The 25,455-nt window shown below is 30.8% G+C and overlaps 1 protein-coding gene across 13 annotated transcripts in view; it reads left to right on the plus strand.

Annotated features, from left to right (window-relative positions):
* LOC139490554 (protein DOP1A-like) overlaps nucleotides 1-24,337 on the plus strand; it is a 46,079-nt gene extending 21,742 nt beyond the window's left edge. For 4 of the 13 annotated variants that reach the window (XM_071277383.1, XM_071277378.1, XM_071277384.1 and 1 more), the window contains 17 exons: nucleotides 2,073-2,246; nucleotides 3,072-3,200; nucleotides 4,253-4,399; nucleotides 8,226-8,386; nucleotides 9,160-9,226; nucleotides 9,679-9,826; nucleotides 10,064-10,161; nucleotides 10,933-11,042; nucleotides 11,982-12,193; nucleotides 14,226-14,378; nucleotides 15,118-15,257; nucleotides 15,877-15,932; nucleotides 16,323-16,346; nucleotides 18,637-18,651; nucleotides 19,783-19,947; nucleotides 20,420-20,573; nucleotides 21,863-24,337. In XM_071277383.1, the coding sequence (XP_071133484.1) occupies nucleotides 2,073-2,246; nucleotides 3,072-3,200; nucleotides 4,253-4,399; nucleotides 8,226-8,386; nucleotides 9,160-9,226; nucleotides 9,679-9,826; nucleotides 10,064-10,161; nucleotides 10,933-11,042; nucleotides 11,982-12,193; nucleotides 14,226-14,378; nucleotides 15,118-15,257; nucleotides 15,877-15,932; nucleotides 16,323-16,346; nucleotides 18,637-18,651; nucleotides 19,783-19,947; nucleotides 20,420-20,573; nucleotides 21,863-22,177 (2,268 nt within the window). In that variant the 3' untranslated portion in view covers nucleotides 22,178-24,337. Of the gene's footprint in view, nucleotides 1-2,072; nucleotides 2,247-3,071; nucleotides 3,201-4,252; nucleotides 4,400-8,225; nucleotides 8,387-9,159; nucleotides 9,227-9,678; nucleotides 9,827-10,063; nucleotides 10,162-10,932; nucleotides 11,043-11,981; nucleotides 12,194-14,225; nucleotides 14,379-15,117; nucleotides 15,258-15,876; nucleotides 15,979-16,322; nucleotides 16,347-18,449; nucleotides 18,462-18,636; nucleotides 18,652-19,687; nucleotides 19,948-20,419; nucleotides 20,574-21,862 lie in introns of those variants that run through there. The other 9 variants (XM_071277388.1, XM_071277385.1, XM_071277389.1 and 6 more) reach the window with 5 other exon arrangements.
* The last annotated feature ends 1,118 nt before the right edge of the window (nucleotides 24,338-25,455 follow it).

Genomic DNA, 25,455 nt, shown 5'->3' on the forward strand with positions numbered 1-25,455 from the left:
GCAAGGTCCTCTTACCCGTCAGACTTTTCGCTTGACCTCAACTTTATTTCATGGATCCATGAACAAGGTTAAGTATGGTGGTCAAGTCCATATATATCAGATACTTTAAGCAATAGGACTAGTATATTCAGTGTATGGAAGGATTGTAAGGTGTACATGTCTAACTGGCAGGTGTCATCTGACCATGGCCTCATTTTCATGGTTCATTGGTTATAGATAAGTTTTTTGTGTTTTGGTCTGTTTTTCTTATACTGTATGCCATAAACTACTATATTTGGTATATGGCATGATTCTAAGGTTTACATTTCTAGCTTGCACATGTCATCTGACCTTGACCACATTTTCATGGTTCAGTGATCAAAGTTATGTTTTTGAGTTTTTGTCATTTTTTCTTATACTATATGCAATAGGTCAATTTTATTTGGTGTATGAACATTTTTATGATGTACATGTCAGTCCCAGGTTTTATTTGACCTTGACCTCATTTTCACGATTCAATGCTCAGTGTTAAGTTTTTATACGCCCGTCAAAATTTTGACAGGACGTATTATGGTATACAAATGTCTGGTGTCCGTCCGTCCATCTGTCTGTCTGTCCCTCTGTCTGTCCGGCGTAAACATGTCGCACCGTAACTTATCCAAATTTCATGAAACTATAATAGTTGTTTCTCATGATGGTCAAATGATCTGTATACTTTTTGGTGAAAATAAGATTAAAACTTTTTGAGTTACGGCACTTTGTTACTAAAACAGGGGTGTGTTTTTTTCACATGTCGCACCGTATCTCAAAAACGATTCTTGATTATGGCTTAAAACTTTAAACACTTTTTAGTTATATTAATCTTAATATCTGTATACTTTTTGGTGATGATTCAAAATTTAATTTTTGAGTTATTGAGTATTTTGTAAAAAAGGGGGAGGTTTTTTTTACATGTCGCACCATATCTCAAAAACGATTTATGATTATTGCTTAAAACTTTACACATGTCTTTGTTATATTAATCTTAAGATCTGTATACTTTTTATTGATGATTCAAAATCTCATTTTTGAGTTATTGAGTATTTTGTAAAAAAGGGGGAGGTTTTTTTTACATGTTGTGCCGTATCTCAAAAACAATTTATGATAATTGCCTAAAACTTTACACACTTCTTTGTTATATTAATCTAAAGATCTGTATACTTTTTGGTGATGATTCAAAACTTTATTTTGGAGTTATTGAGTATTTTGTTAAACAGGGGAGGGTTTTTTTTACATGTCGCGCCGTATCTCAAAAATAATTTATGATAATGGCTTAAAACTTTACACACTTCTTTATTATATTAATCTAAAGATCTGTATACTTTTTGGTTTTGATTCAAAATTTTATTTTAGTGATATTTAGTTTTTTTTTAAACAGGGTTGGGGGTTTCACATGTCCCGCCGTGTCTCAAAAACAATATATGGTTATTGCTTAAAACTTTCTCAGAAACTATTTATGATTATTGCATCAAACTTCCACACAAGACGTTGGGCGTATCATGCGCTCATGGCGCAGCTGTTTATTGTGTTTTGGTCTGTTTTTCTTAAACTATAAGCAATAGGTCAACAACAATTTGTTATAAGGAAGAATTTAAGCTGAACATCTCTATTTGGCATGGTTCATCTGACTTGACCTCATTTTCATGGTTCATTGGTCAATGTTTAATTTTCTTGGTTAAGTCTGTTTCTTAGAAATTATGCACAATTAGTCAACTATATTTAGTGTATTGAATGTTTATAAGATGTAAATGTATTTCTTGTTTGGTTTATATGATCTTGACCTCATTTTCTTGAATCATGTTAAGTTTATGTGATAGTTGTAGTTAACTTTTATATATAAGACTATCAACATAACATCAATGAATAGTAAAGCAGGCAAGACATTTCAGCATGTGCACTCTTGTGGTACTTTTAATTCCAAATATGTGAATATCAGTTTGTCTCTAGGAAAATGATGTCTTTTTGGATTAGAGGTTTATATTTTACTGATGTTATCAACAATTTTTTTATTGTATTTTGTGACTAGAAATAATTTTACAAATTACATTTCCTAGGATGTCAGCCCACAAAGAGATCTTGGTCCTAAGGCACCAATCATGGAAGCTAGGCGTTCCCTACTTAGTATCCTGCCAAGAATTATAGCATGTATGACAGCTTTATGGAAAGCTTCAGATTCAGCAGAAAAAAGTAAAACTAATCAACAGAAGTATATCATAGGGAGCCCTAAGGTAGGAATTAATCTGGAATCATCAGATCCATATGCGTTTATTATCATCAACAGTTGTTTTAGTAGGTTTCATAGAGTGGCATTATTATTTTATTGAAATTTGTTGGCCTTTATTTAGAAAGCGTCTCATAAAGATACTGTAGATTTAGAAATTATTGTGTGCACTTAAAATTATTGCGATTTTGTCATTTTAGACTAAAATGCGATTTTAAATTTTGCCTTATAATTAAAAAAAATGAGAGGTAAAATTATTTTGATTATAAACTGTCACATTTTTAAAAGCAATAATAAAAACATCTCAATAATTTCTGAATTTACAGTACCAGTACTGACATTGACAATGTAACATTTATCTGATGTTTGAACACAAGTTGTAGTATATATATATATATATATATATATATGGAAATAAGATTTTAAAGTATTGCCAATGGATTTGATGATATATCTTTTTAGGAAAAACAATTTTTTTAAATAAATAAATGTAACACTTCACAATCTGCTTGCCTTTCTAATCTCCCAAAATGAAGTAACATTAAAATGATCTTTCCAAATTTCAGGAGCTTTTGGTCAATTTTGAGGTTGATAAGATATTCTGGACATTTTTAAGAATTTAACTAAAATTTTCAAATCTTTCACAACATTTTTTTAGAGATAGGTGAGCAAAAGCAGAATCACTGTGCCCAATTTCCAGGTTGAACCAACTAGAACCCCTCTTTTATCTTTTGAACATATGCTCAAAGACCTTCATGGATAAGAATTAAGAATTGCAATGAGCCATGCAGTTGTATAAAAAATTATCATTATCAACATTCTCTTTGCACAGGTTATAAAACAACAGATAATAGCGTTTCTCAGTCCTATATCTGTACCTCATGGAAACAATTTACTTGGAGCAGTGGCAGTTACTTGGAATGATTACAGAAAGAAACCAGTACTGGGTATGTCTAAAAAGGTTAGTACATTTGTATACTTATTGTGTCCCTTTATCTTAAAAATGACTTATTTTTATTTATTTTTTTATCTTTTATTTGTTTTTCAATAGTAAGGATTTTAGGTACTGTTGATTCATTAATATTCGTTGGATACCAATTTTTTGTGGATTTTGTGGGTACAGGAATACCACAATATTAAAGGTTCAACAAATTACAAATATTCGAAGGGATTGTATGCAGACTTTACCAAACCACGAAAATAAATATACAAAAATATGCAATTTTTCCTCAAACCACAAAAATTCATACCCACAAAAATAAATGAATACACAGTACCCAATACTCTAGTACTACCACCTGACAAGGGGATCAAAGGGTAAATACTGAGAAAAAAATTTGTCCTAGTATCTTAAAGAAATAATGCCACTTTTCAATCTCAGATAGAAAAAAATCACTTAGTGTTATAAATTATCTTAATTAATTAACTGAACAGCTCTTTTGTAATACAGAGCTGGTATGAAACAAGATATAAACATGTACTGTAAATATAAAATAGCATGGATAGCCAAAGTCATTGCAGAAAGATTTTATATGCCCCACCTACGAGAGTAGAGGGGCATTATGTTTTCTGGTCTGTGTGTCCATCTGTTAGTTAGTCTGTTCGTTCATTTGTCTGTTTGTCCTTGTGTTCGTCCGTCTGTCCCGCTTCAGGTTAAAGTTTTTGGTCAAGGTAGTTTTTGATGAAGTTGAAGTCTAATCAACTTGAAACTTATTACACTTGTTCCCTATGGTATGAAATTTTTAATTTTAATGCCAAGTTAGATATTTTACCCAATGTCAGGGTCCATTGAACATGGAAAATGATAAGTGTGAGTGGGGCATCCATGTACTTTGGACACATTCTTGTTGTTGTTGAAAAAATAGGAATAAATGAAAATTAATTCTACAGAAGTAAGAACATTAAAGGTTATTAATACAAGTTTGACAAAATCAGTGGTGACTCATAGGTGATTATTTATAAATTATAAAATATATCACTTCCTGTTCTAATTATGATATTATTATTTTATAGATGCAGTTAGCATCCTTACCAAGTGATGAACAATTACTTCTAGTCAATTTAATCAGTGCAATAAAAGTACTACCTACAGATACACTGGTACAGACCGTGAAACAAGTCATTAAACAACCACCTCCATCAGAACTCAGTAAGGCAAAGGTAGGTTTACCAAATACAATAAAGGTATTACCTACAGACACATTGGTACAGACAGTGAAACAAGTCATTAAACAACCTCCTCATCAGAACTCAGTAAGGCAAAGGAAGGTTTACCAAATACAATAAAAGTACTACCTACAGATACACTGGTACAGACTGTGAAACAAGTCATTAAACAACCTCCGCCATCAGAACTCAGTAAGGCAAAGGTAGGTTTACCAAATACAATAAAAGTACTACCTACAGATACACTGGTACAGACCGTGAAACAAGTCTTTAAACAACCACCTCCATCAGAACTCAGTAAGGCAAAGGTAGGTTTAATATATATGGAAGCTGAAGTTTTACAAAATGTAAAATGAGTAATTGCCCTTGTGACTGAACCATTGAATTTAAGAGTAAAGAAAAAGTCCCATTCAGAAAACAGAAATATTCAGATCTTCTTTATGGAAGGGGAAATCATTTGAATAAAAACAGATATTATAAATTCTATATTATCTTTTTATGCCCCATTTATGGGCATAATGTTTTCTGATCTGTGCATACGTCCGTCTGTTCGTTTGTCTGTTCCTTTGTCCGTCGTTCGTCCTTTCCTTCTGCTTCAGGTTAAAGTTTTGGTTAAAGTTTTTGGTAGAGGTAGTTTTTGATAAAGTTGAAGTCCAATCAACTTGAAACTTAGTACACATGTCCCCTATGATATGATCTTTTTAATATTAATGCCAAATTAGAGATTTTCCCCCATTTTCTCGGTCGTTCGTCCGTTCGTCACGCTTCAGGTTAAAGTTTTGGTTAAAGTTTTTGGTCAAGGTATTTTTTGATGAAGTTGAAGTCCAATCAACTTGAAACTTAGTACACATGTTCCCTATGATATGATCTTTCTAATTTTAATGCCAAATTAGAGATTTTCCCTCATTTTCACGGTCCACTGAAAATAGAAAATTATAGTCCTGATGGGGCATCCGTGTACTGGGGACACATTCTTGTTGTATATGTTTTTATACGACCGCAAAAATTGAAAATTTTTTGGTCGTATATTAGTATTATGTTGGCGTTGTCGTCTGCGTCGTCGTCTCGTCCTCCGAATACTTTTAGTTTTCGCACTCTAACTTTAGTAAAAGTGAATAGAAATCTATGAAATTTTGACAGAAGGTTTATGACCACAAAAGGAAGGTTGGGATTGATTTTGGAAGCTTTGGTTCCAACAGTTTAGGAATTAAGGCCCAAAAAGGACCCAAAATAAGCATTTTCTTGGTTTTCGCACTATAACTTAAGTTTAAGTAAATAGAAATCTTTGAAATTTTGACACAAGGTTTATGACCACAAAAAGAAGCTTGGGATTGATTTTTTAAGCTGAGGTCCCTACAGTTTAGGAATTAGGGGCCAAAAAGGGGCCCAAATAAGCATTTTTCTTGGTTTTGCCACCATAACTTTAGTATAAGTGAATAGAAATCTATGAAATTTAAACACAAGGTTTGTGACCATAAAAGGAAGGTTGGGATTGATTTTTTGGGAGTTTTGGTCCCAACAGTTTAGGAATAAGGGGTCCAAAGGGTCCAAAATTAAACTTTGTTTGATTTCATCAAAAATTAAAATTGGGGTTCTTTGATATGCGGAATCTAACTGTGTATGTAGATTCTTAATTTTTGGTCCTGTTTTTATATTGGTCTACATTAAGGTCCAAAGGGTCCAAAATTAAACAAGTTTGATTTTAACAAAAATTGAATTCTTGGGCTTTTTGATATGCTGAATCTAAACATGTACTTAACTTTTTGATTATGGGCCCAGTTTTCAAGTTGGTCCAAATCAGGATCAAAAATTATTATATTAAGTATTGTGCAATAGCAAGAAATTTTCAATTGCACAGTATTCAGCAATAGCAAGAAATCTTCAATTGCACAATTGGGTTGACCAGAGTGACATTCCCTCACATCATTCATTTTGTTTTTATAGTGTGGAAACCCCCCCCCCCCCCCCCCAACAAATCTTACTAAAAATGATGAGATGGGGAGTCACAAATGAATAAGTTGACTTTAAACACTTTTTTACACATTTCCCTTCTGTTTCTCTCGAAATTATCGTATATCGAGCTCTCCTTTACACTATTTACGTTTCTTTTACAATCCGGAAAAATCAGTATGACGAGATATTCTAAATATATCCAACCTACATTATATTTTATAGTGACGTCATTGTTGGAATGCCATACTACGCATAAGCAGGGATATCCTTCACTGGTTATTTAAATCATTCTCAAAGATTGTGCACTTATTAAAAAATAGTATTTGTTGAATTTAAACATAATGATGTTTGCTGTAGATGATTTAAACATCAACATGCAATACTTTAATTTGTAGGTCAACAACTTTCAAAGTAAACAGGAAGTCCGAGGGGCTACATGAGATCTGGGAGAGAAACGATCTTTTCCATTTTTCTTCTGTAAATCTCTGTTTTGAGAATCTTCCTCCAATTCAGGAGCACCTCAATTTATGAGCTAATTATCCACTAAAATAAACACTTAAAATGTGACATTTAGTATATGATAAGTGGTCTTTCATTAAAACTAAATTTTGTGTACCAACATAATCATTGTAATAGTTACAAAAAAATTACAAATGTTGCATTTTGTAGTTTAAACCTATTTATTCATGAAATTTTACAAATATTTCAAAATGTAGGATTTGGAAACAAGCTTCACACAGTTTACATCAATCATATTGTTATTTTTATTAGTACCTGTATCCCTGTGATGAGAGATATAACTGGGAACTTTATCAATGGAAATTTAAAACTGAATAGATTTTTCAGTCCTAACTTCTTAAGAAAAAAATTTAAAATTTTAAGAGTACTGTCACAAAAAATGGAAAATGGCCCTAGCCTACAGTTCAGTAGTACACTATTAAGATTTCAAAAATAATTGTAGTAGTTGTTAAATGACAGAATTCAACAAGTTGAATTTTAGATAATTAACTATCAACTTTAATTGAATGTTTAGATTTAGAAGATGCAGATCTCTTCCATTGGTCTAAACTGAATCCTAAACTAAAGAAACGAAATTATATTAAACAACAATTGATTCCAATAGTGTCAACCTTCCACATGTTCTAGCTGTTCTTTTTTTCATTCTTTTTATGAAGACTATCAAAAGATAACCCCCCCCCCCCAACCCAAAAAAATGAAATAGAAACAAGGGCCATCTTTCCCCTCAGAGCTATTCAGCTCTTTGATTAAGTTCATTAGACCACATTCATTCTGTATCAGAAAACTATGCTGTGTCAACTATTTAATCACAATCCAAATTTAGAGCTGAATCAAGCTTGAATGTTGCGTCCATACTTGCCCCAACCGTTCAGGGTCAACCTCTGCGGTCGTATAAAGCTATATAAATAAAGATAAAGCATCTGGTTCATTATTACAGGCAGTTCAGCGACCTAAAGATGTGTAGATACTAAGTTTCACATTCTATATGATCAAGTGTATAGTTGTTTTATTTGCATATCTTGTCTCATTTAGTATGCCAAATGAGTGGGTTGCCATTGGTATTGAGTATTTTATATAGGGCAACCTTTAACTCTTAGACAAAGATGGAAATAAAATCAAAATTACGGAAACCATTTAGAAAACAGTTGAAGGAAGTGATAAGTGTTATTGAATTTCTTACTTACTGGTAGTACTTTCAGCCTCAAATTCACTTTTGTTGTTGTATTTTGTCATAAGCTTGCTCATCTCATTTCAAAAATTATCGCAATAATTTTTTTTTCTGATTTATAAGTGAAACACCTTTGTTCTGAAATTTGAAATATACTTAATGTTTGTTGTTTATTTTCAGAAAACTGCATCATTAGAAGTAAACATGTTGCAGTTCTTCTATGCTTATGTACAACAAGCTGCTGGTACCCAACTGTTAGATTCCTGGACTTCCTTAAGCTCTCTATTGAGAGATACCTTACAACTCAATATAACACCATACGGAAAATTTCTTTTACTGCAGTAAGTTTATCATTACAATGTTACAATTTAGTTCTGGGGGCTGTTAGAAAAAGAGAATTTGCTATGGATTTTGGATAACAGAAACCAACCATAAATGCTGTGTAAAATTGTAGTGCTTGTTTGTTACCAAAAAAGTACTTTATTGTTCTATACATTGAGGAACCTTTATTTTAATGTGTATGTTAATTGTATATAAAAATTGGTAGCATGTTCACCCTGAGTGCAGAAGTTAGTAGCTTTAAACCTGGTAGTGTCAAACAAAAGACTTTAGAATTAGTATTTACTGGTTCTCTGCTAAGTAAGACGCATTTAGGATAAAGATTAAAACTGTGTAGCGCTGAGTCAAAATAATGTGTCCGGGTAGGGTGACATGATTTCTTTAATTGATAAGTAAGTATAAGATTATATATAAGTTTAAGATTTGGTATATAAAGTTCAACAATGTTCAGTTATACTCACTGACATAAAAGTTTTTGTAAAGTATTCTGTAATCAAATCTACTATAAAGTAGTGTGTAAAAAAATGTATACACTATAATTTGTTTGTATATTTACTTCTAAGTTTTTTATATTGCCTTATTATTTAAGATGTGACTAAACTTAAAGCAGAGTGAGAGCATACATTTGTATACTTAGCATGTCAATGCTGGCAATCCCATATTTTTTTTCTTAAAAAAAATGCAATGATTTCTTTTATGCTTCTTAAAACCAAGCATGTATACAAGTAAAGCATTTAAGTTAGGATTGTTTAAATAAATAAACTTTACTTTGCAGGATATTTAACGAATTTGTTCAGAAAACTCCAATAATAGAAGAAAAGAAGTACGTAAAAGAACTACAGGTAAATGATATTGTCACGAAGAAATTCATGGAAAATAGTAATTGAAGTTGAATTAAAAGTAAACTTCTAACTAAAAAGATCAATTCAATTATTTTGTTTTACTTCAAAAAGTATCTTGATGATAGTTGATAAGTTCTTAAATCATTCTGTATATAGAAAACAGAAAAACTTGTGATTAGTATCTTGATATGCTTCAATTTCAAAGATATCTAAATTTTTTAGGAAGATGAATTTGTTTAACTACTTATAGAGCAAAGTTAAGATTGTTCAATTGTCATTGGAGAATAAAAGTAGAGTTTTGATTTTGAATTGTATGGGTTATTTAATTGAGAAGGCGGTAGAATGATATATCTTTGCTTACTTCTTCATCATTTGGTCTAGTGGAGACTAGTCTCATTGGCATTCATACCATGTCTTCTCATTTTAAATGATGTATTCAATTAATGTTGCAGGACATTACACAAAAATTACTGGAAGCTATAGGAACAATAGGTGGTTCTTCTTTGGAACAGACCACATGGCTACGTCGTAACCTGGCTGTAAAACCTGGACCACAGACAGACAGACTTGAAGATGAAGAGACTAGTGAGCTAGATGAAGGTAGGAATTCTCAAAGGTTTGGTTACTATTTGTTTAAAATGAGGATGTTTTTTCTAATTATTTATAATGCAATAATCTTAATGATTATCATGATATTACAAACAGTATTTAATAAAAATCTTTCATTTAATGAATGTTCTGTATCAAGGTATATTTTATTTGATTTCAGTATTTAGGATATAAATAAACACTATATAATATTTATTAATTGGTTGAACTTTGTATTTTATTTCATAGATGTTGAAGTTATTCAGGAGAGAAAGGTAGTGGATCCCAAGTTGACCAATACATCTGACTCTAAATATAGTGTACAAGCTCTCTCATTACTGGCAGAGGTAATTGTTATAGTTAGTTTTGGTCAAACTTAGTTTAGTTTTTATTAATGGCACATTTAATAATAGCTCATGTCCCAGTCATGAATGAGGTCAACATCAACTATAAAAACTTTTCTGTACCTGACAGATTTTGTTATCTTAATTTTATATTCAGTATTTTAGAAAAAAATTGGAAAAGATTAGGTTATGAATGCAAGTTGACTTTTATTTTTCTGCATTCTTTGTAAAATGGTGTTCATGTCACTGATAACAAATATAACTAACATATTCAAGGCAAAATATTCATAATAATAGACAGAAAAAGTGAAAGAACAGTCTACCAAGTTTCAAGGTTTTAAATTATTTAAATACAATTCAGAAATGGGAAATGTACCAGAAAATTGCACAAATTCAAAATAGAAGAGAAAGTCAGTTATAAAGTAAAAGTCTGAAAAGTTTATTGCTCAGGACAGTACAGTTAAATATCTGTATTTAGGTAACAGTTTGCTTGAATGAAAAAAATGATCTGATTTAAATGAGATGGTTCCCAAAAGTGTTGCATACTATGTATAATAACATCAGGATACAAATTGATTTGTTTATACAGTGATACCTCTAATCACCAAACTCATATCCTGGATAACTTGCTATAGGGGGCAGCATTTTGATTAAATCATGTTAAATGTTAAATCCAATAAAATGGGTATATTTTAGGTGAAAAAAGGCTTTAAATCTGAGGGGAAAAAACTTCCATTGTGCATATTTGACCATTGATTATCTTTGATATTTCAGTTGATAGCAGGTTTATTAGATGTTGTATATACCAGTGAAGATAAAGACAGGGTACCAACAGTTCTGACTCCTATAATGTACAATGTATTCCCATATCTTAAGAGCCACAGGTAATATTATATTCACTAAAAAGTTCGTGCAAGATATATTGCTCTCTCTTTATACAGGTCAGCCATTTATCTTCGCCATCCGACAGACTATCATCATTTCTTAAAATCATACTCCCAAATGGTTTCGAGGGAGAGCAGAAAATTGAGTCCCTGAAATTTTCACCCCAGATTGGGGATGGCACCATCAACCTAAGTGTTAGTAGTCCGATGCCTTGACCACAACACCACAGATCTCTTTTGTTCAAGGACTAAAGCTAATAAATAAAACCAAAAATTTATACGATTTTTATAAGATAAAAATAGAGAATACTGGCATTTGATGAAAGATATTAATTTGTTTGCCAAAATCAGTCTTCTTTTTTCTGATATTTGAAGTCTTATTTTGTTACAGAACAAAATATATCAAGAAATTAAAACTGTTTTTATAGAAAGTGTGATAAAGGAAAGCTTTTTAAAACCTTATTCGGAGAGGAAAACATCATAAAATGAAAATTAAAAACAATGGCTGAACAAAATTTAAATAACAAAAATACCGAACTCCAAGGAAAATTCAAAATAGAAATTCCCTTACCAAATGGCAAAATAAAAAAGCACAAACACATAAAACGAATAGAAAACAACTGTTATATTTGTGAACTGGAGCAGGTATTTCCTTATGAAGAAAATAGTATATTTAACTTGGGTTTATAGCTAGCTAAACATGATTGACTGATTGTGAAACAAGTGGTGTATAACATAATTTTAAAAGTCTGGTGTTTAAGAAAATGTAATATTTAGAAATCATTGTATACATCAAACAAATGACGCTGTAGCTCTAGTAAAAAAAATTAAAACATGTATTTAAATAAATTTTTGAGAAATAAGAATGCCTACTTAAGATTTAATTTTATATATTCATCCATCTCAGTTATAGATTTAAAATTACTGGTATTTTTTCAGCACTCATAATTTACCTAGCTACAGGGCATGTTCCCAGATGTTAGCCAGTCTAAGCGGGTACCAGTATACAAGAAAAGCCTGGCGTAAAGAAGCACTTGAACTATTGATGGATCCCTATTTTTTCCAGTTGGATATGAGATGTATACACTACTGGAGGTGTATTATAGATAACCTCATGACTCATGACAAAACCACATTTAAAGATCTTATGAGTAAGTGATATACAATTTAGTGGATAGAATATTATACAATTACTGTCTTTTGATGAGGTAAATGTGTGGTTTTATTGACTTTTGAAAAACTGATATTCACTGAGGCCAACGGCCGAAGTGAATATCAGTTTTTCAAAAGTCAATTAAACCACATATTTACTGAAGCAAAAGACAGTAAATGTTTTATTCCATATTCCGAGAGAAATGAATGTAATGGAAAATATTTACCAAAATCAATTGTACATCAAACGTTTTTTACCAAAATTATACACGTAAAAGCACACGACTTTTTGCGCGGTGAATATCCTTTTTCCGCAGGTGAATATGCTTATTTTTCAAAATCCAATTCATATAGAAAAACCTACTAATATTTTATCAATATGGAATAAAATATATTATTGCATAGCAATATAATATTTCCCACAGAAAGTAACCAATTTTTACTTTCAAATATTATATTGCTATACAGTAAAAGGGTTATTGCATGAATATTGGGGAATATTGTCCCTCTTAGAACATCAAAAAAATATATTGCACCCGCAAGCTTGTGCAATATAAAATTCTACTCGGGACAATATTCATGCAATAACCCTATAGTATAAGTATAAGATCATTCATGTTTGTTATTTTTGTCGAGCCTGCAACTTTTGTTGCAGAAAGCTTGACATAGGGATAGTGATCCGGCGGTGGCTACGGCGGCTACGGCGGCGACGTTAGCTAACTTTTTAAAAGCTTTATATTTTAGAAGGTAGAAGACCTGGATGCTTCATACTTTGTATATAGATGCCTCATGTTACGAACTTTCCGTCAGTCACATGTCCAATGTCCTTGACCTCATTTTCATGGTTCAATGACTACTTGAAAAAAAAGTTAATATTTTTTGTAATGTTAAATTCTCTCTTATTATAAGTAATTGGATAACTATATTTGATATGTGCGTACCTTGTAAGGTCCTCATGCCCGTCAGACAGTTTTCACTTGACCTCGACCTCATTTCATGGATCAGTGAACAAGGTTAAGTTTTGGTGGTCAAGTCCATATCTCAGATACTATAAACAATAGGTCTAGTATATTCGGTGTATGGAAGGACTGTAAGGTGTACATATCCAACTGGCAGGTGTCATCTGACCTTGACCTCATTTTCATGGTTCAGTGGTTATAGTTAAGTTTTTATGTTTTGGTCTGTTTTTCTTATACTATATGCAATAGGTCTACTATATTTGGTGTATGGAATGATTGTAAGGTGTACATGTCTAGCTGACAGGTGTGATCTGACCTTGACCTCATTTTCATGGTTCAGTGGTCAAAGTTAAGTTTTTGAGTTTTGGTCTATTTTTCTAATACGTTATGCATTAGGTCAACTATATTTGGTGTATGGAAATATTTTTTGATCTATATGTCTGTTACGCAGGTTTTATTTGACCTTGACCTCATTTTCACGGTCCATTGCTAAGTGTTAAGTGTTTGTGTTTTGGTCTGATTTCTTAATTTATAAGCAATAAGTCAACTATATTTGTTGTATTGAAGAATTATTAGCTGTACATGTCTGCCTGGCATGGTTCATCTGACCTTGACCTCATTTTCATGGTTCATTGATCCATGTTTCGTTTTCTTGGTTAATGTTGAGTTTATGTGACAGTTGTAATAAAGCTTTATATTTAGGTCTATCAACATAATATCAATGATTAGTAAAGAAGGTGAGACATTTCAGCGTGTGCACTCTTGTTTTTCCAAGTATAAAAAAAAGAAATATCAAAGACATCTAGCAATAACACACTTCTTATGTATGGAAAAGAATGATAACAAAAGAACCTTTCACTAAAAATATTTCAAAAAAATAATAACTAACAAAGCATTAACTAAAAGTGTACACAAAAATGATTATAATTTCATTTATGATAAAGACTTTTCATTTTTTCATTTTTCAATAATTTGATTGCAATTGACAGACTTGATATGTACATGTAGCTGTATTTAGTGAATGAAACTGTGTTAGATTGGAACTAAATGGTTTATTTCATTCTTTCCACAGATAGAGTGACCATTACTCAGACTGGTAGTATAAGTATATTTAGTAGTAAGGAGCAGGAGTTAGAACAGAGAGCAGGAATGATGAAACGTCTGGCATTTACTATATTCTGTAGTGAACCTGACCAATACCAAAAAGCCATGCCAGAAATACAAGGTACTAATATATTAGGAAATTGTTTTACTTTATATTGTAATTTGTCACTTTTTCTTCAATTTTTTGTGACAATTTTTCATATCCTGCTGCTAAGAATGTTTTTCTCAGTAGTGAAGAGAAAGAACATGATGACATCATCAGCCTGCCATAGATGTTGCCTTGGAAAACAGTGATAAACAGATTATCATTGTCTCTCAAACTCAAAGTTTCTCTTCTTCTTGTCATCTCAGGGTTGTCACCCTTAATTCAGATTGCAGTTGGAAGACATCTTTTTTTTGAATAACCATTGATAATCTATTAGTAAAACCTGAGATCCAAAATAACCATATGAAAACTAATAAAAGAGTAATTTCTTTGCTAACTGAAACTCCATGATGAGTCCATCCTTGCGCTCACAGTATTGCATCTTCATGATGTTATGTGTCGACACCCAGGGGTTGGTGATTCTCATGTGGAAAATCACTGAGGGACTGAGAGTTTCTTATATCTATTCAAGACAAATTATAATGATTTACCCTTATTCATTCATTTTGCTATAATCTGGTAAAAAAAATATTGTAGAAAAGTTGACATGATTGTTTCTTCATACATTCTTTTATGTTATTCTTCTTAAATGTATTATCTGTGTCACAGGTTATGAACAGCAGTTAGCATATGCTTATCCTTTTAATATTCTGTATCTTTCTTAAGTAGTTTCAAAATAAATCTGTAATAAATCATTAATTTTCCTTTTTAACAGAGAGGTTAGCAGAATGTCTGAGATCTACACATCAAGTACCATCTATTATGGCCCAAGTATTCCTGTGTTTTAGAGTATTGATACTGAGGATGTCACCACATCAGCTAACATCACTGTGGCCAACAGTCATCACAGAAATGGTAAACAATAATAGGGATATTTGGGAGAATTTGTTGATTTTTTGTCAACATTTATAATTCATAAGTTGATAATTGTAATTTTTAAGGTTTTCCTAACCAAATGATAATGCTTATAATGTTATATTTCAAATCAATGGGGAAAAGTTTTTATGCCATATGATTATCTTATCTTTAAAGCACTTGATATTTGAAAATTATTTGAAATTCCATGATGAGTCCATCCTTGCGCTCACAGTATTGCATCTTAGTGATGTAATGTGTCGTCAACAAAGGCTTGGTGATTCTCATGTGGAAAATCACTGAGGGACTGAGAGTTTCTTATGATATCCTTATTTAAGACTTGTATTTTAGAAGATGCAGTCAAGTTTAAATAATTTAGATTCACAATGCCAATGTAATTTGCCCTTCATACTGTGGATGAAAATAATATTTGAATAATATTTTTGAGTGAGATATATGATGTACATAACTGAACAGTATCCTAATAAAACGTTTTCATAACCAGAAAAGTGATTTAATACATTTTGTATTTTATTTCCACAAATGATAATAATATATTTGTGTGTTTTTATGAAAGAAAAAGAAAAAAGATAATAAAACAGCTTTTTTTATCTTACAGATACATGTATTTATGCAGATAGAACAAGAATTATCTAACGATACAGATGAATTCAAGTAAGTTGAGCTTGTACATTAGGAAATATACATTTTTGACAACACAGTAAAACTTGGTACACCATAATAAGACTGACAACACAGTAAAACTCGGTACACCATAATAAGACATTACCAGGTTATATATTTGACTTAACTGGAGATTTGAAAAGTTTTAGCTAGAATTTAAATTTTTCAGTCAGATTTTATCAGAATTTCTTTCTTATTTTAAAGAAATCAAGAACCAATGCTAATGAAATATAAACCATAGAAAATATTTTATGTAGTATTTTTATGATCATAATTCTAATGGAAGTATAAAAAAGGCTAGGTAAATATACAGATATATAAACACTATAACCTAGAAAAAGCAAGACAATGCAATAATAATTTTATGTATGTTTCATATAGTGTGTTTCTAAGAGGACAAAGCAGGTATTAACCAGTTTTTAAAAAAGCAAGGGAAAAATTGAACATTTTCAGAGATCTATTGCTTGTGTTTTCAAATAGTTTTTTTTGTTTTTTTTTTAAATTTTAATATAGTAACTGTTTATAATTTTTTAAAGAAATTTAACAAAATGAAATATCTGAAAATGTTCAGCAACAATACTTATTATAATAGTCAACTGCTCAGTGAATTAACAAATTTATTTCTCACTAATTATTAGATATTTTAGAGATCTTTCTGAGCAGCTGACTGATTCCAATTGTTGTAAAAAGTCAGATTGCATGCTGTTTCCAAAAATTTGATTTTCAGTTCCTGAATATTTTTATACCATTTGATTTCTTTGTCCATCAAGCTTCCTGACCTTGACCTTTGCAGCTGCAGATCAACCCTGTCACAGTTACCTTAGTTACAAAAACAAAACCTACATTATATTCTGAATAAACATATATTGCTACAATTCCAAAATCAGCATGCATCTGGTCAAACTTTAACCAACATTTACCAGATGTTTTAGATTTTAAAAAATTCATTACTTATCTTATTCAAACTTAGATCTGTAAAAACTTAATTTTCTTTTTCTCTTAACGTTATTGCTTACAGCTTTTTAAGCATTTGTAAATATTTATGTCACCCGACTTAAAGGGTTAATTATTACTTTATTTTTTTTTTTCATCATACATGCTTCAACTCTTTTCAACATTTTTTCACTGAAACTAATGTGCTAAATTGAAATAAACTTGGCATCAAATTTTCTTTTGATGTTCTGTTGCAAAAATATATATGACCAATCTACATGGTAAACTAAAAAAGTTGCTGTGAATAAAAGCAACCAGTAACCCTGTTGTTTGGTAGTACATACCTGCCAACTGGCATAATACCTAGTACCCAAACAGGAGGGCATATAACAGTAATTGAAACTCTTTGACATGAAAAGGAAACTTGCTTCTTGCTCTGTTGTTATGCTTTCAATCATATATTAACCTGATTTTCAGTATTTTAATGTATAACAATTAGTTAAATGTCTTTTTATGATATGGTTAAATTGATTTTGACCAATCAGATTAGTCTAAATACTGAAAAAAGATTCCAGTTCTTTCCACTTGACCAGTAGTACTTTTGAAACTGTCTGCACAGGTATTACTTTTTTGAAATTTTACTAGTTTGGTGTCAAATGTTGGGAAATAATGAAGTATAAAAATGAACAACATGATTGCTCCAGTTTAAGTGAGTTAATACCCACACATCATTTGGGGGACTCAATTAAGGTTGGTTTCTGATAGGTCTTCAGATGTCTTGTAATGTAGGTTTTGGTATCAAATTGTTGCAAATAAAATAGAAACTTTGTCACCTGATTGTTCATAAAACGTTTTTTTTTGGTAAATAGCATAGTAAATTACTTCAATTTTTATTACTTGTAAATCAGACTTCATTGTCAGCGTGTAAATGTTAGATTCATCATTATGTGTCAGATAAGGACATTAAACCCCCTTTGGTGAAGACTTGTTTGCAGTAGTTTATTAACTGATGAATTTTTATGCCCCATTTATGGGCATTATGTTTTCTGGTTTGTGGGTCCATTTGTCTGTCCGTTCTTTCATCAGTTTGTCCGGCTTCAGGTTTTAAGTTTTTGGTCGAGGTAGTTTTTGATGAAGTTGACGTCCAATCAACCTGAAACTATTTAGAGTTTTTACCCCTTTTTCAGGGTCCAATCATGGTCCAAAAATGATGATGTGGATGGGGCATCCATGTTCTTGGAACACATTCTTGTTATCTTATAAATTAATAGTTAAAAAAAAGACACAATTAGGAATAACATTTGATATTTTTCTAAAGTACATTTTGATCAAGTTATGAATTTTGAAAATTATATATCTGGTAAATGTTTACAAAAAAAACTGTATTTTATATAATAAGTATTCAGTGTTGTTTAGTGTGTGTGTGTGAGTAATTTATATATGTATTAATTATGTATGAAACCCATGCACAATTTTATATTATTTAAGTATTTTTGTTTAATATAATTTTATTTTTGGCACATTAGACATAAATTTCCATTATATTTTAATGATAGCTTTGGTCACAATTTTCAGTTCACTAATGTTGTAAGTCTGAAGAGTTTAGTTTAATTGAGTGTTTTGTGTTGTGTTACTGTACCAAACATTAATTAAAGTTATTTATAGCTGTATCATTAAAACTAACATTTACAAAAATGCTTATAAATATCAGTTTTGACAATTAAATATTACTACTATCTCTAATTCCTTTCTTTCTTTAAAGATCATCGGATGATGGGTAGGTTTTCTTTCAGTAAAAACTAAATATGCTTTTTTTCTAAACATTAATCACATTAAAAAACTTTAATTAATCAAGGCATCTGAGTTATTAATCCTGAGTTTGCATTTTCATTCTTTTTACAAGTAATCTCAGGTAGGATTTTAGTTTTGCTAGAACCTTGCGATTGGTGAACCCTTGGTATATAGGATTGTAAAATTGTTTTATTAGAAAAATTGTTTCAGGAACTGAATTAGTTTAAGATGACAAAGTTTCCATGGTGGCAATTTTAAATTGCAGCATATACATAAATAGTTGTTCAAAGTCTCAAATGGCCGTGTTGAAAGACTAATCAATGTTGAATATTAACAATGTAAATAAATTTTGATGACAAATTATTTAGTTCCTAAGTCTTCAAAAAAGGAATTCCTTAATAGCTGATGCACTTCAACATACAATGTATGTGCAGTTTCATGGATCTCTGTTGAAAATTGTAGAAAAAGATTGCACAAAACTTTTCCCTCATACATAAATTTTGCTGAAAAATATTTAAGTCCTGGAAAAAACAGAAAAAAATCCTTAAACAGTTCAATAATAGCACATGTACATCAGAAACTATGTGCAATCTTGCTGTGCATTTCTTGGAGGAAAACAATAGGAGAAATTGATTACACAAATATGGTACACACTTTTCCCAATTTACCTGCCCCACATCACCAAACTGTAAGCTGGTTTTAGACTTTGTCCAAGATAGACAAACAAATAGGTAAAACCAGAATACTGGGTTTTCTGCTTGTGGTACAAGGCTTTCATTTATTTCTTAATTTATTATTTTGTTACATTATCTTCTTCTTACTGTGAATGGGAAATAGTTGATAGTTTTCAGAATGGATAAACAATATATTAAAAAGACTTGCTTGATGTAAATCTAATGAATTATTCTCAATATAAATTATATAAGTGTATGATTAAATAAAATGAAAAGAAATATGTAATTTTCATATGTGATTTATACTTTATAGCATAATACTATAGATGTAAAGCAATGTCAATCTAGAATTAAAAACATATATTGATTTTTTCTCTATATTAGAACCCGTTATATTATATATATCTGTACATGAATAACATAGTTTTATTTGTTGTTTGTAGGACCCAGGTACAAAGAATAGCTAACCTGGATTCCAGCTGGGCACATTTAGGAAATGGACTCAATGCTCACAATAATCCAGCCTGGTTACAGTTGTATCTTAGTGTCTGTAAACTGTTAGATTTAGCTCTCGCTCTTCCTGCTGATGTAGTCCCTCAGTTCCAATTGTAAGTATTCCTACCTAAGTCCTCCCCTTAATTTATTTTTATCACATGCATTGCATACAACCACTGCACTAATAATTGAACCTGTCTCTTCTTTTTAAAAAGGTGTGGCATATTGTAGAAGAAAAAAAATCGTCAGAATATTAGCATACAAAAATGGGATGATCCTTATGTTTTATGTGAAACTGTTTGGTTTGTATCTTGTTTTTTTTTCAGGGATCATTCATGATTCTGCCACTTGAAACAGGGACCAAATATTGAAGCCTTTGAAGAAATAATTCAAATGGTTTAAGTTAGACTTAGCACAAAAATTATTTTTCTTAAAATTTTTAGAATTAGCCAAAACAAATCAAAATTTTGCTGTTGATCAAGTTAATGGTGAAAAAAGTCCATATTTTCTAACTTGAAATCTGAATGTTAAATAAGAAACAATGAATCAGACATACACCAAATGTTTAATGTTTATATTTGACAGATACCGCTGGGCTTTTATTGGAGGAGTAGCTGCTGGTAATCGTGGAGACGATGAAGACCCAGAGGAAGATGAAAAAGAAAAGAAAAGGAAAAAGAAGAGAGAACCAAAATTTGTTCCACATATCATACGACTTACCAAACTTGTTAATGATAGGGTAATTTTATAATTAAAACATACCCAAGTAGCTTCTTCCATTAACCCTTTCGCCGATGAGTCCCGGTTTACCGGGATTCACGCTTCAGACAGCTGACGATGAGTCCCGTTTTACCGGGATCGGAATACCTCTTTTATGTTTCCCGCTCAAAACAGTGAAAACATGAGTTATCTTTCTTTGATGAATACCCGGATGAAAGTGTAAACATGGCGCTTCCGTTTGTTGAAAACCGTGTCAAAATCAGACGGAATTTACGGAATTTACGAGAATTTGAAATGAGGGAACGTTTTTTTTGAAAGAATATGGAAGAATTGAGGCCAATCTAGTATACTTTTTTGACGTAAAATGTCGTTTTATGTACAAAACACTTGGAATGGACATCGTTCAGTGTGAGGAATTTGTACAGCCTCATAAGATTTTTCAAAATTTTGCCGTTTTGGGTTTAAAAATTACGATTTGGGGTCTTAGAGCAGAATTTTGAGAATTTCACCCAGATAATGCCGAAAATTTGAAAATTTGAATATTTTATGAAGAAAAAATTATCAAAACATGAACAAAACTGTGAACATGGTGTTAGTGAATGAAATAAATACACAAATAACTACAAACAAGTTTTTATTGACATTTATTATGAAGATCTCCCACTTGAGTAATAGTAGCCAGGGAAGCCATCGTCTCAGAGTAGCTTCTGTCTGGGCAGCAATTGGTGAAAGGGTTAAGGCAATGCCCCTGAAGGGATTTCACATTGAGGATATTTTTTTTGGCAAAAGATATTTTCTGTTTTGGAATCTTTATGTATAATTAATGTATATTATCCTTTCTCAAAGTAAAAGCAATAAACTACTGAATTTACCTTTCACCATTCTGATGTTGGAGTCTTTCAAATTCAATTTTGTTATTAATGTCATTTTACAATATTCTCTCTTTAATTTAATTATACTCAAATGTGGTGTAACCGTTCAATTGATTTTATTACCCTATGCTACTTTTTCCCAAAACATTTTTTTTAATTTCTTCTGACGCTTAAATTTATAGGTACCTCCTCTAAATCTTCAATTCTAAGTGGTATTCCAACCAAAAGTTTCCAAACACTTGGTGCTAAATGTAGATCTAATGGTTTCTTAGTTCTGACAGCCACAACAAACAAGATGCCCATAAATCTAAACATAGCTAGATCTTCATCTGAGTTTGGTGCGGCTTTCTAAAATTTTGAAACTTGGTCAATGAAGAATGATTATTTTTAAATGCCATCAATTATGAATTCAATTAATATTTTTCATGTGTTTCAGGTGAAAGGTGCTACACCAATTGTCAAAACAACGCCAGGACGACCAATCCTAAATATAACTTATCTGAGATCTTTAGTAGAACTTCAGCCATTCTTCAACACTCTGTGTCATTCTAGTCAGTCAGATGGTCTAGTCAATAAACAATCAGGGAAAAGGTCAAAGGTTACAGTGGACAAATTGTCAAAATCAAAATCTGCACCATTCCTGAACCAGTTTGAGAGACAGTTTTCGGACTTATCCTTACAATTTACCAGTGATAGACAGTATATAGAGGAACTGATAGAATGTGATTTTCTGGAACCGCTACCTGCGTAACTACTGGGTGATAATTTAATCAGATATACAGGTGCTTGTAGCTATTGTTAAATTTGTTGGTGTTTTTGGGTTGTGTAGAGGAACACAGGTATCTACATGAAAAAGATTGTATGGTAATTCAAAAGTTACTAATTTTATTATATATTTATGTCAGTATTTTTTGACAAACAAAATAAAACATTATGTATTTTATTGTTAATTTGATTCTAGAATAATATAATTTTATTATTATAGATTTCTGTTGAAAAATATCACTGTAATCAGTGAAATATTGTGTGTTAATAAAATAATACAAAATTGATAACATATAATCTGAGAGTATTGCATAGTTTTATTAATGCAAACATGTATGTAACATAATATCCATTGCTTTAATGAAAACCAACTTTATAATTTTATTTATAAAACTTAATATTTCTATATTATACTTTCTGCTATTTATTGAAATAAATATAACTTTTTTGTAAAGTCATCAGATATTATCAATGATAAAGAAGTGTTGAATGAGTTTAAGGTAAAATTAAGGACTGTAAACTGTCTCTGTTTTCATGGATATGAAGGAATTATGTTTTTCCTGATTCTTGAAAGAGATGGAATTCTCTGTTTGTCTTTGATTAGCCAGAGACTTAGAAGACAATCTTTATAGTTAAAAAAATAGTTGTGTTCAGGGAACAACAGTGCCATCATACAAATCTTAATGGTTGGGATGTTTTTAATGTGAATTTGTACTAATCTTATTTTTACTTGTTTTTGTTGTATTTAATTTGAATTTTATGTATTGTTATATAATGATACTAGTTTAAAAAAATGTTAATGTAAAAAAAAACACACTCTTTTCAAGAGGAATATTATCTTTTATTATGAAAGAACAATATTGCAGTGTACTATAGCTAGTTCCTTGTCAAATTGTTTTATTTCCAAGAAACCAGAATTTATTTCAAATTACATAATGTAACCTTTTAATGTCAGCAATTAAAATATGATGGATGAGGGAAACAAAATAATTTTGTATAGTGCTTGATTAAAATATTTGTTTACCGGTAATTGATTTAGATTTTAAGTGTTATAAATTTATATGATTTAAAGTGATTTCATAGAGGGTGTAGCTAAAAGTAATATCTTTTGTTAGCTTGCTTGTTAGCTGAAACATGAAGTCATTATCAGGTTAGGTAAACTACCCTCCTTTAAGAATAAACTAGTCTGATAGATATCAAATCTATCTGTCTGTAGGACTAGGCTACACTCGATGACTTCGGCTGTAATGATAATTTTTATGTTTCAATTACATTAGTGGTGGTGGAATCGTAAAAATTATTCCTTCAACAACACACTGAATTAGTAGAGGAATTTGTAAAAGGGAAATTGACTAGTTTTCCAATCCTAATAGAATTTTCATATTTGTAATGTTTATGCTATTATTTTCACAATTAAGTGTTGTTTACACTAACAAAGAACTAAGCACATAAAAGTCCTGAAGTGTTGCCAAATTTATTATTGGTTAGAATAAACATTTTTTGTATCGTTTAGAGAAATAAATATGATGGATTGACATCTTCCAAAAAAATTCCTTAGCATGTCTATGAGGCTTGTACCTTAATTGAAATTGAAGGTAAACAGATTCAGTAAGGTGAAAAATTTGTTACAAATTTGATATAAATACTGTCTTTATTTTCATCAAACAGATGTTTTGTAAACTAGTCATTTTTGTGGAATTCATAATTCACTTAACATGATATTCCTTGCATAGTTTGATATCAAGGACTGTATCAGGACCTTTGTGCCTCACGTCTCATTAAAAGTATACACACCCCATCTCCTTTACTTAATGTTAATCTCTGAAATCCAGAATGATATAATAAATACTCCAAAATTGTGTGTCCACAGGAAAAATTTGTTACACAATAAGATGTGTATATTTTCTCAATTACCTTTTACTGATTTATTCATTATAACATTTCAGTAAGAAAAATTCCTATGAAAAGTCAAGTAGCCTAACTTGAGGGTTCTACTGGAAAGTGATAATACTAAATGTTATGTCTTTCATTTTGTTTTGTTTTGTTATAATTTACTTGTTGATCTTTACACATTGTGTGCATTATTAACCTATCCTATTTATTTGATGCTTTAAAGTATGATGCAATAAACTGTTTTTCTACAGAAGTTTTATTTATTTTAACGATGATTTTTAAAAGATATCATGATATTTCTAATTGAATTAGCACTGTTTAAGTTGCAATTCTGTTTGTCCTCTCAGTCAAACAATAGTAACCTGTGATCTGTCCATTCATTATTTTATGGTGAATATTTGTTTTAATTGTTTTCATGAGTAAATGTGAACCACCTAATTACAAAATACAAGTAAGAGTTTTGTAAGCATAAGTTGTCAAAACCACAAAAAACAAGTATCCATAAAAAGAAAGTTTATCCATAATCCATCAAAAGTTGTACCTCCATAATAAAGATTGATTCATAGTATGTTGTAACCTTGATAATGCTGCAATATGTTTTTTAATCACATTCAGATTTTTAAGTTTGATTTGTATCAGATATAATGGTCTTGATTGTCAGTCAAAAATTTGAAATTGGATCTGCTTTTATTGGACAGATACTTTGGTAATTTCATTTTCTCTAGGGAATTTTTTTTTAAATTACCAAGCTTCTAACAAAACAAATATGGTGTTTAACAAGAGTGCTTATGCTGAAATGTCTTGCCTGCTTTACTGATCATGATTGATCAACATGTTCACCAAACATCTATTGCTAATAAAAACAGACCTAACCTTGAAAACATTGCATTGACCAAAGAACCATTAATATGTTATCATGGTCATATGATACATCCATCTACCTGCCAGAAAAGATATGTAAAATACACAATCATCCCATTATCTATACACTAAATAACCTTGACCTATTGCATATTGTTAATGAGATAAGGACCAAACTACAAAACCTTAACATTGACTAACCACAAAAATAAGGTCAATGTCAAATAATACCTTCCTGATTGAGATGTACACCTTACAATCATTCCATACACCAAATATAGTGCACCTAATGCTTATTATTTTTGAGAAACAAATTAGAAACGTATGAAAAAACAAAAACTCAACATTAACCAATGGACCATGCAATAGAGACCAAGGCCTTATGAAACCAGTCAGTCTGACATGTTTACCTTACAATCGTTCCATACACCAAATTTAGATGATCTATTGCTTTAAAATAGTATCGGAGAAACAGATGAAAACACAAAAACTAAACCCAATGAAACATGA

Source organism: Mytilus edulis, chromosome 10 (assembly GCF_963676685.1).
Source record: "Mytilus edulis chromosome 10, xbMytEdul2.2, whole genome shotgun sequence".
NCBI lineage: Eukaryota > Metazoa > Mollusca > Bivalvia > Mytilida > Mytilidae > Mytilus > Mytilus edulis.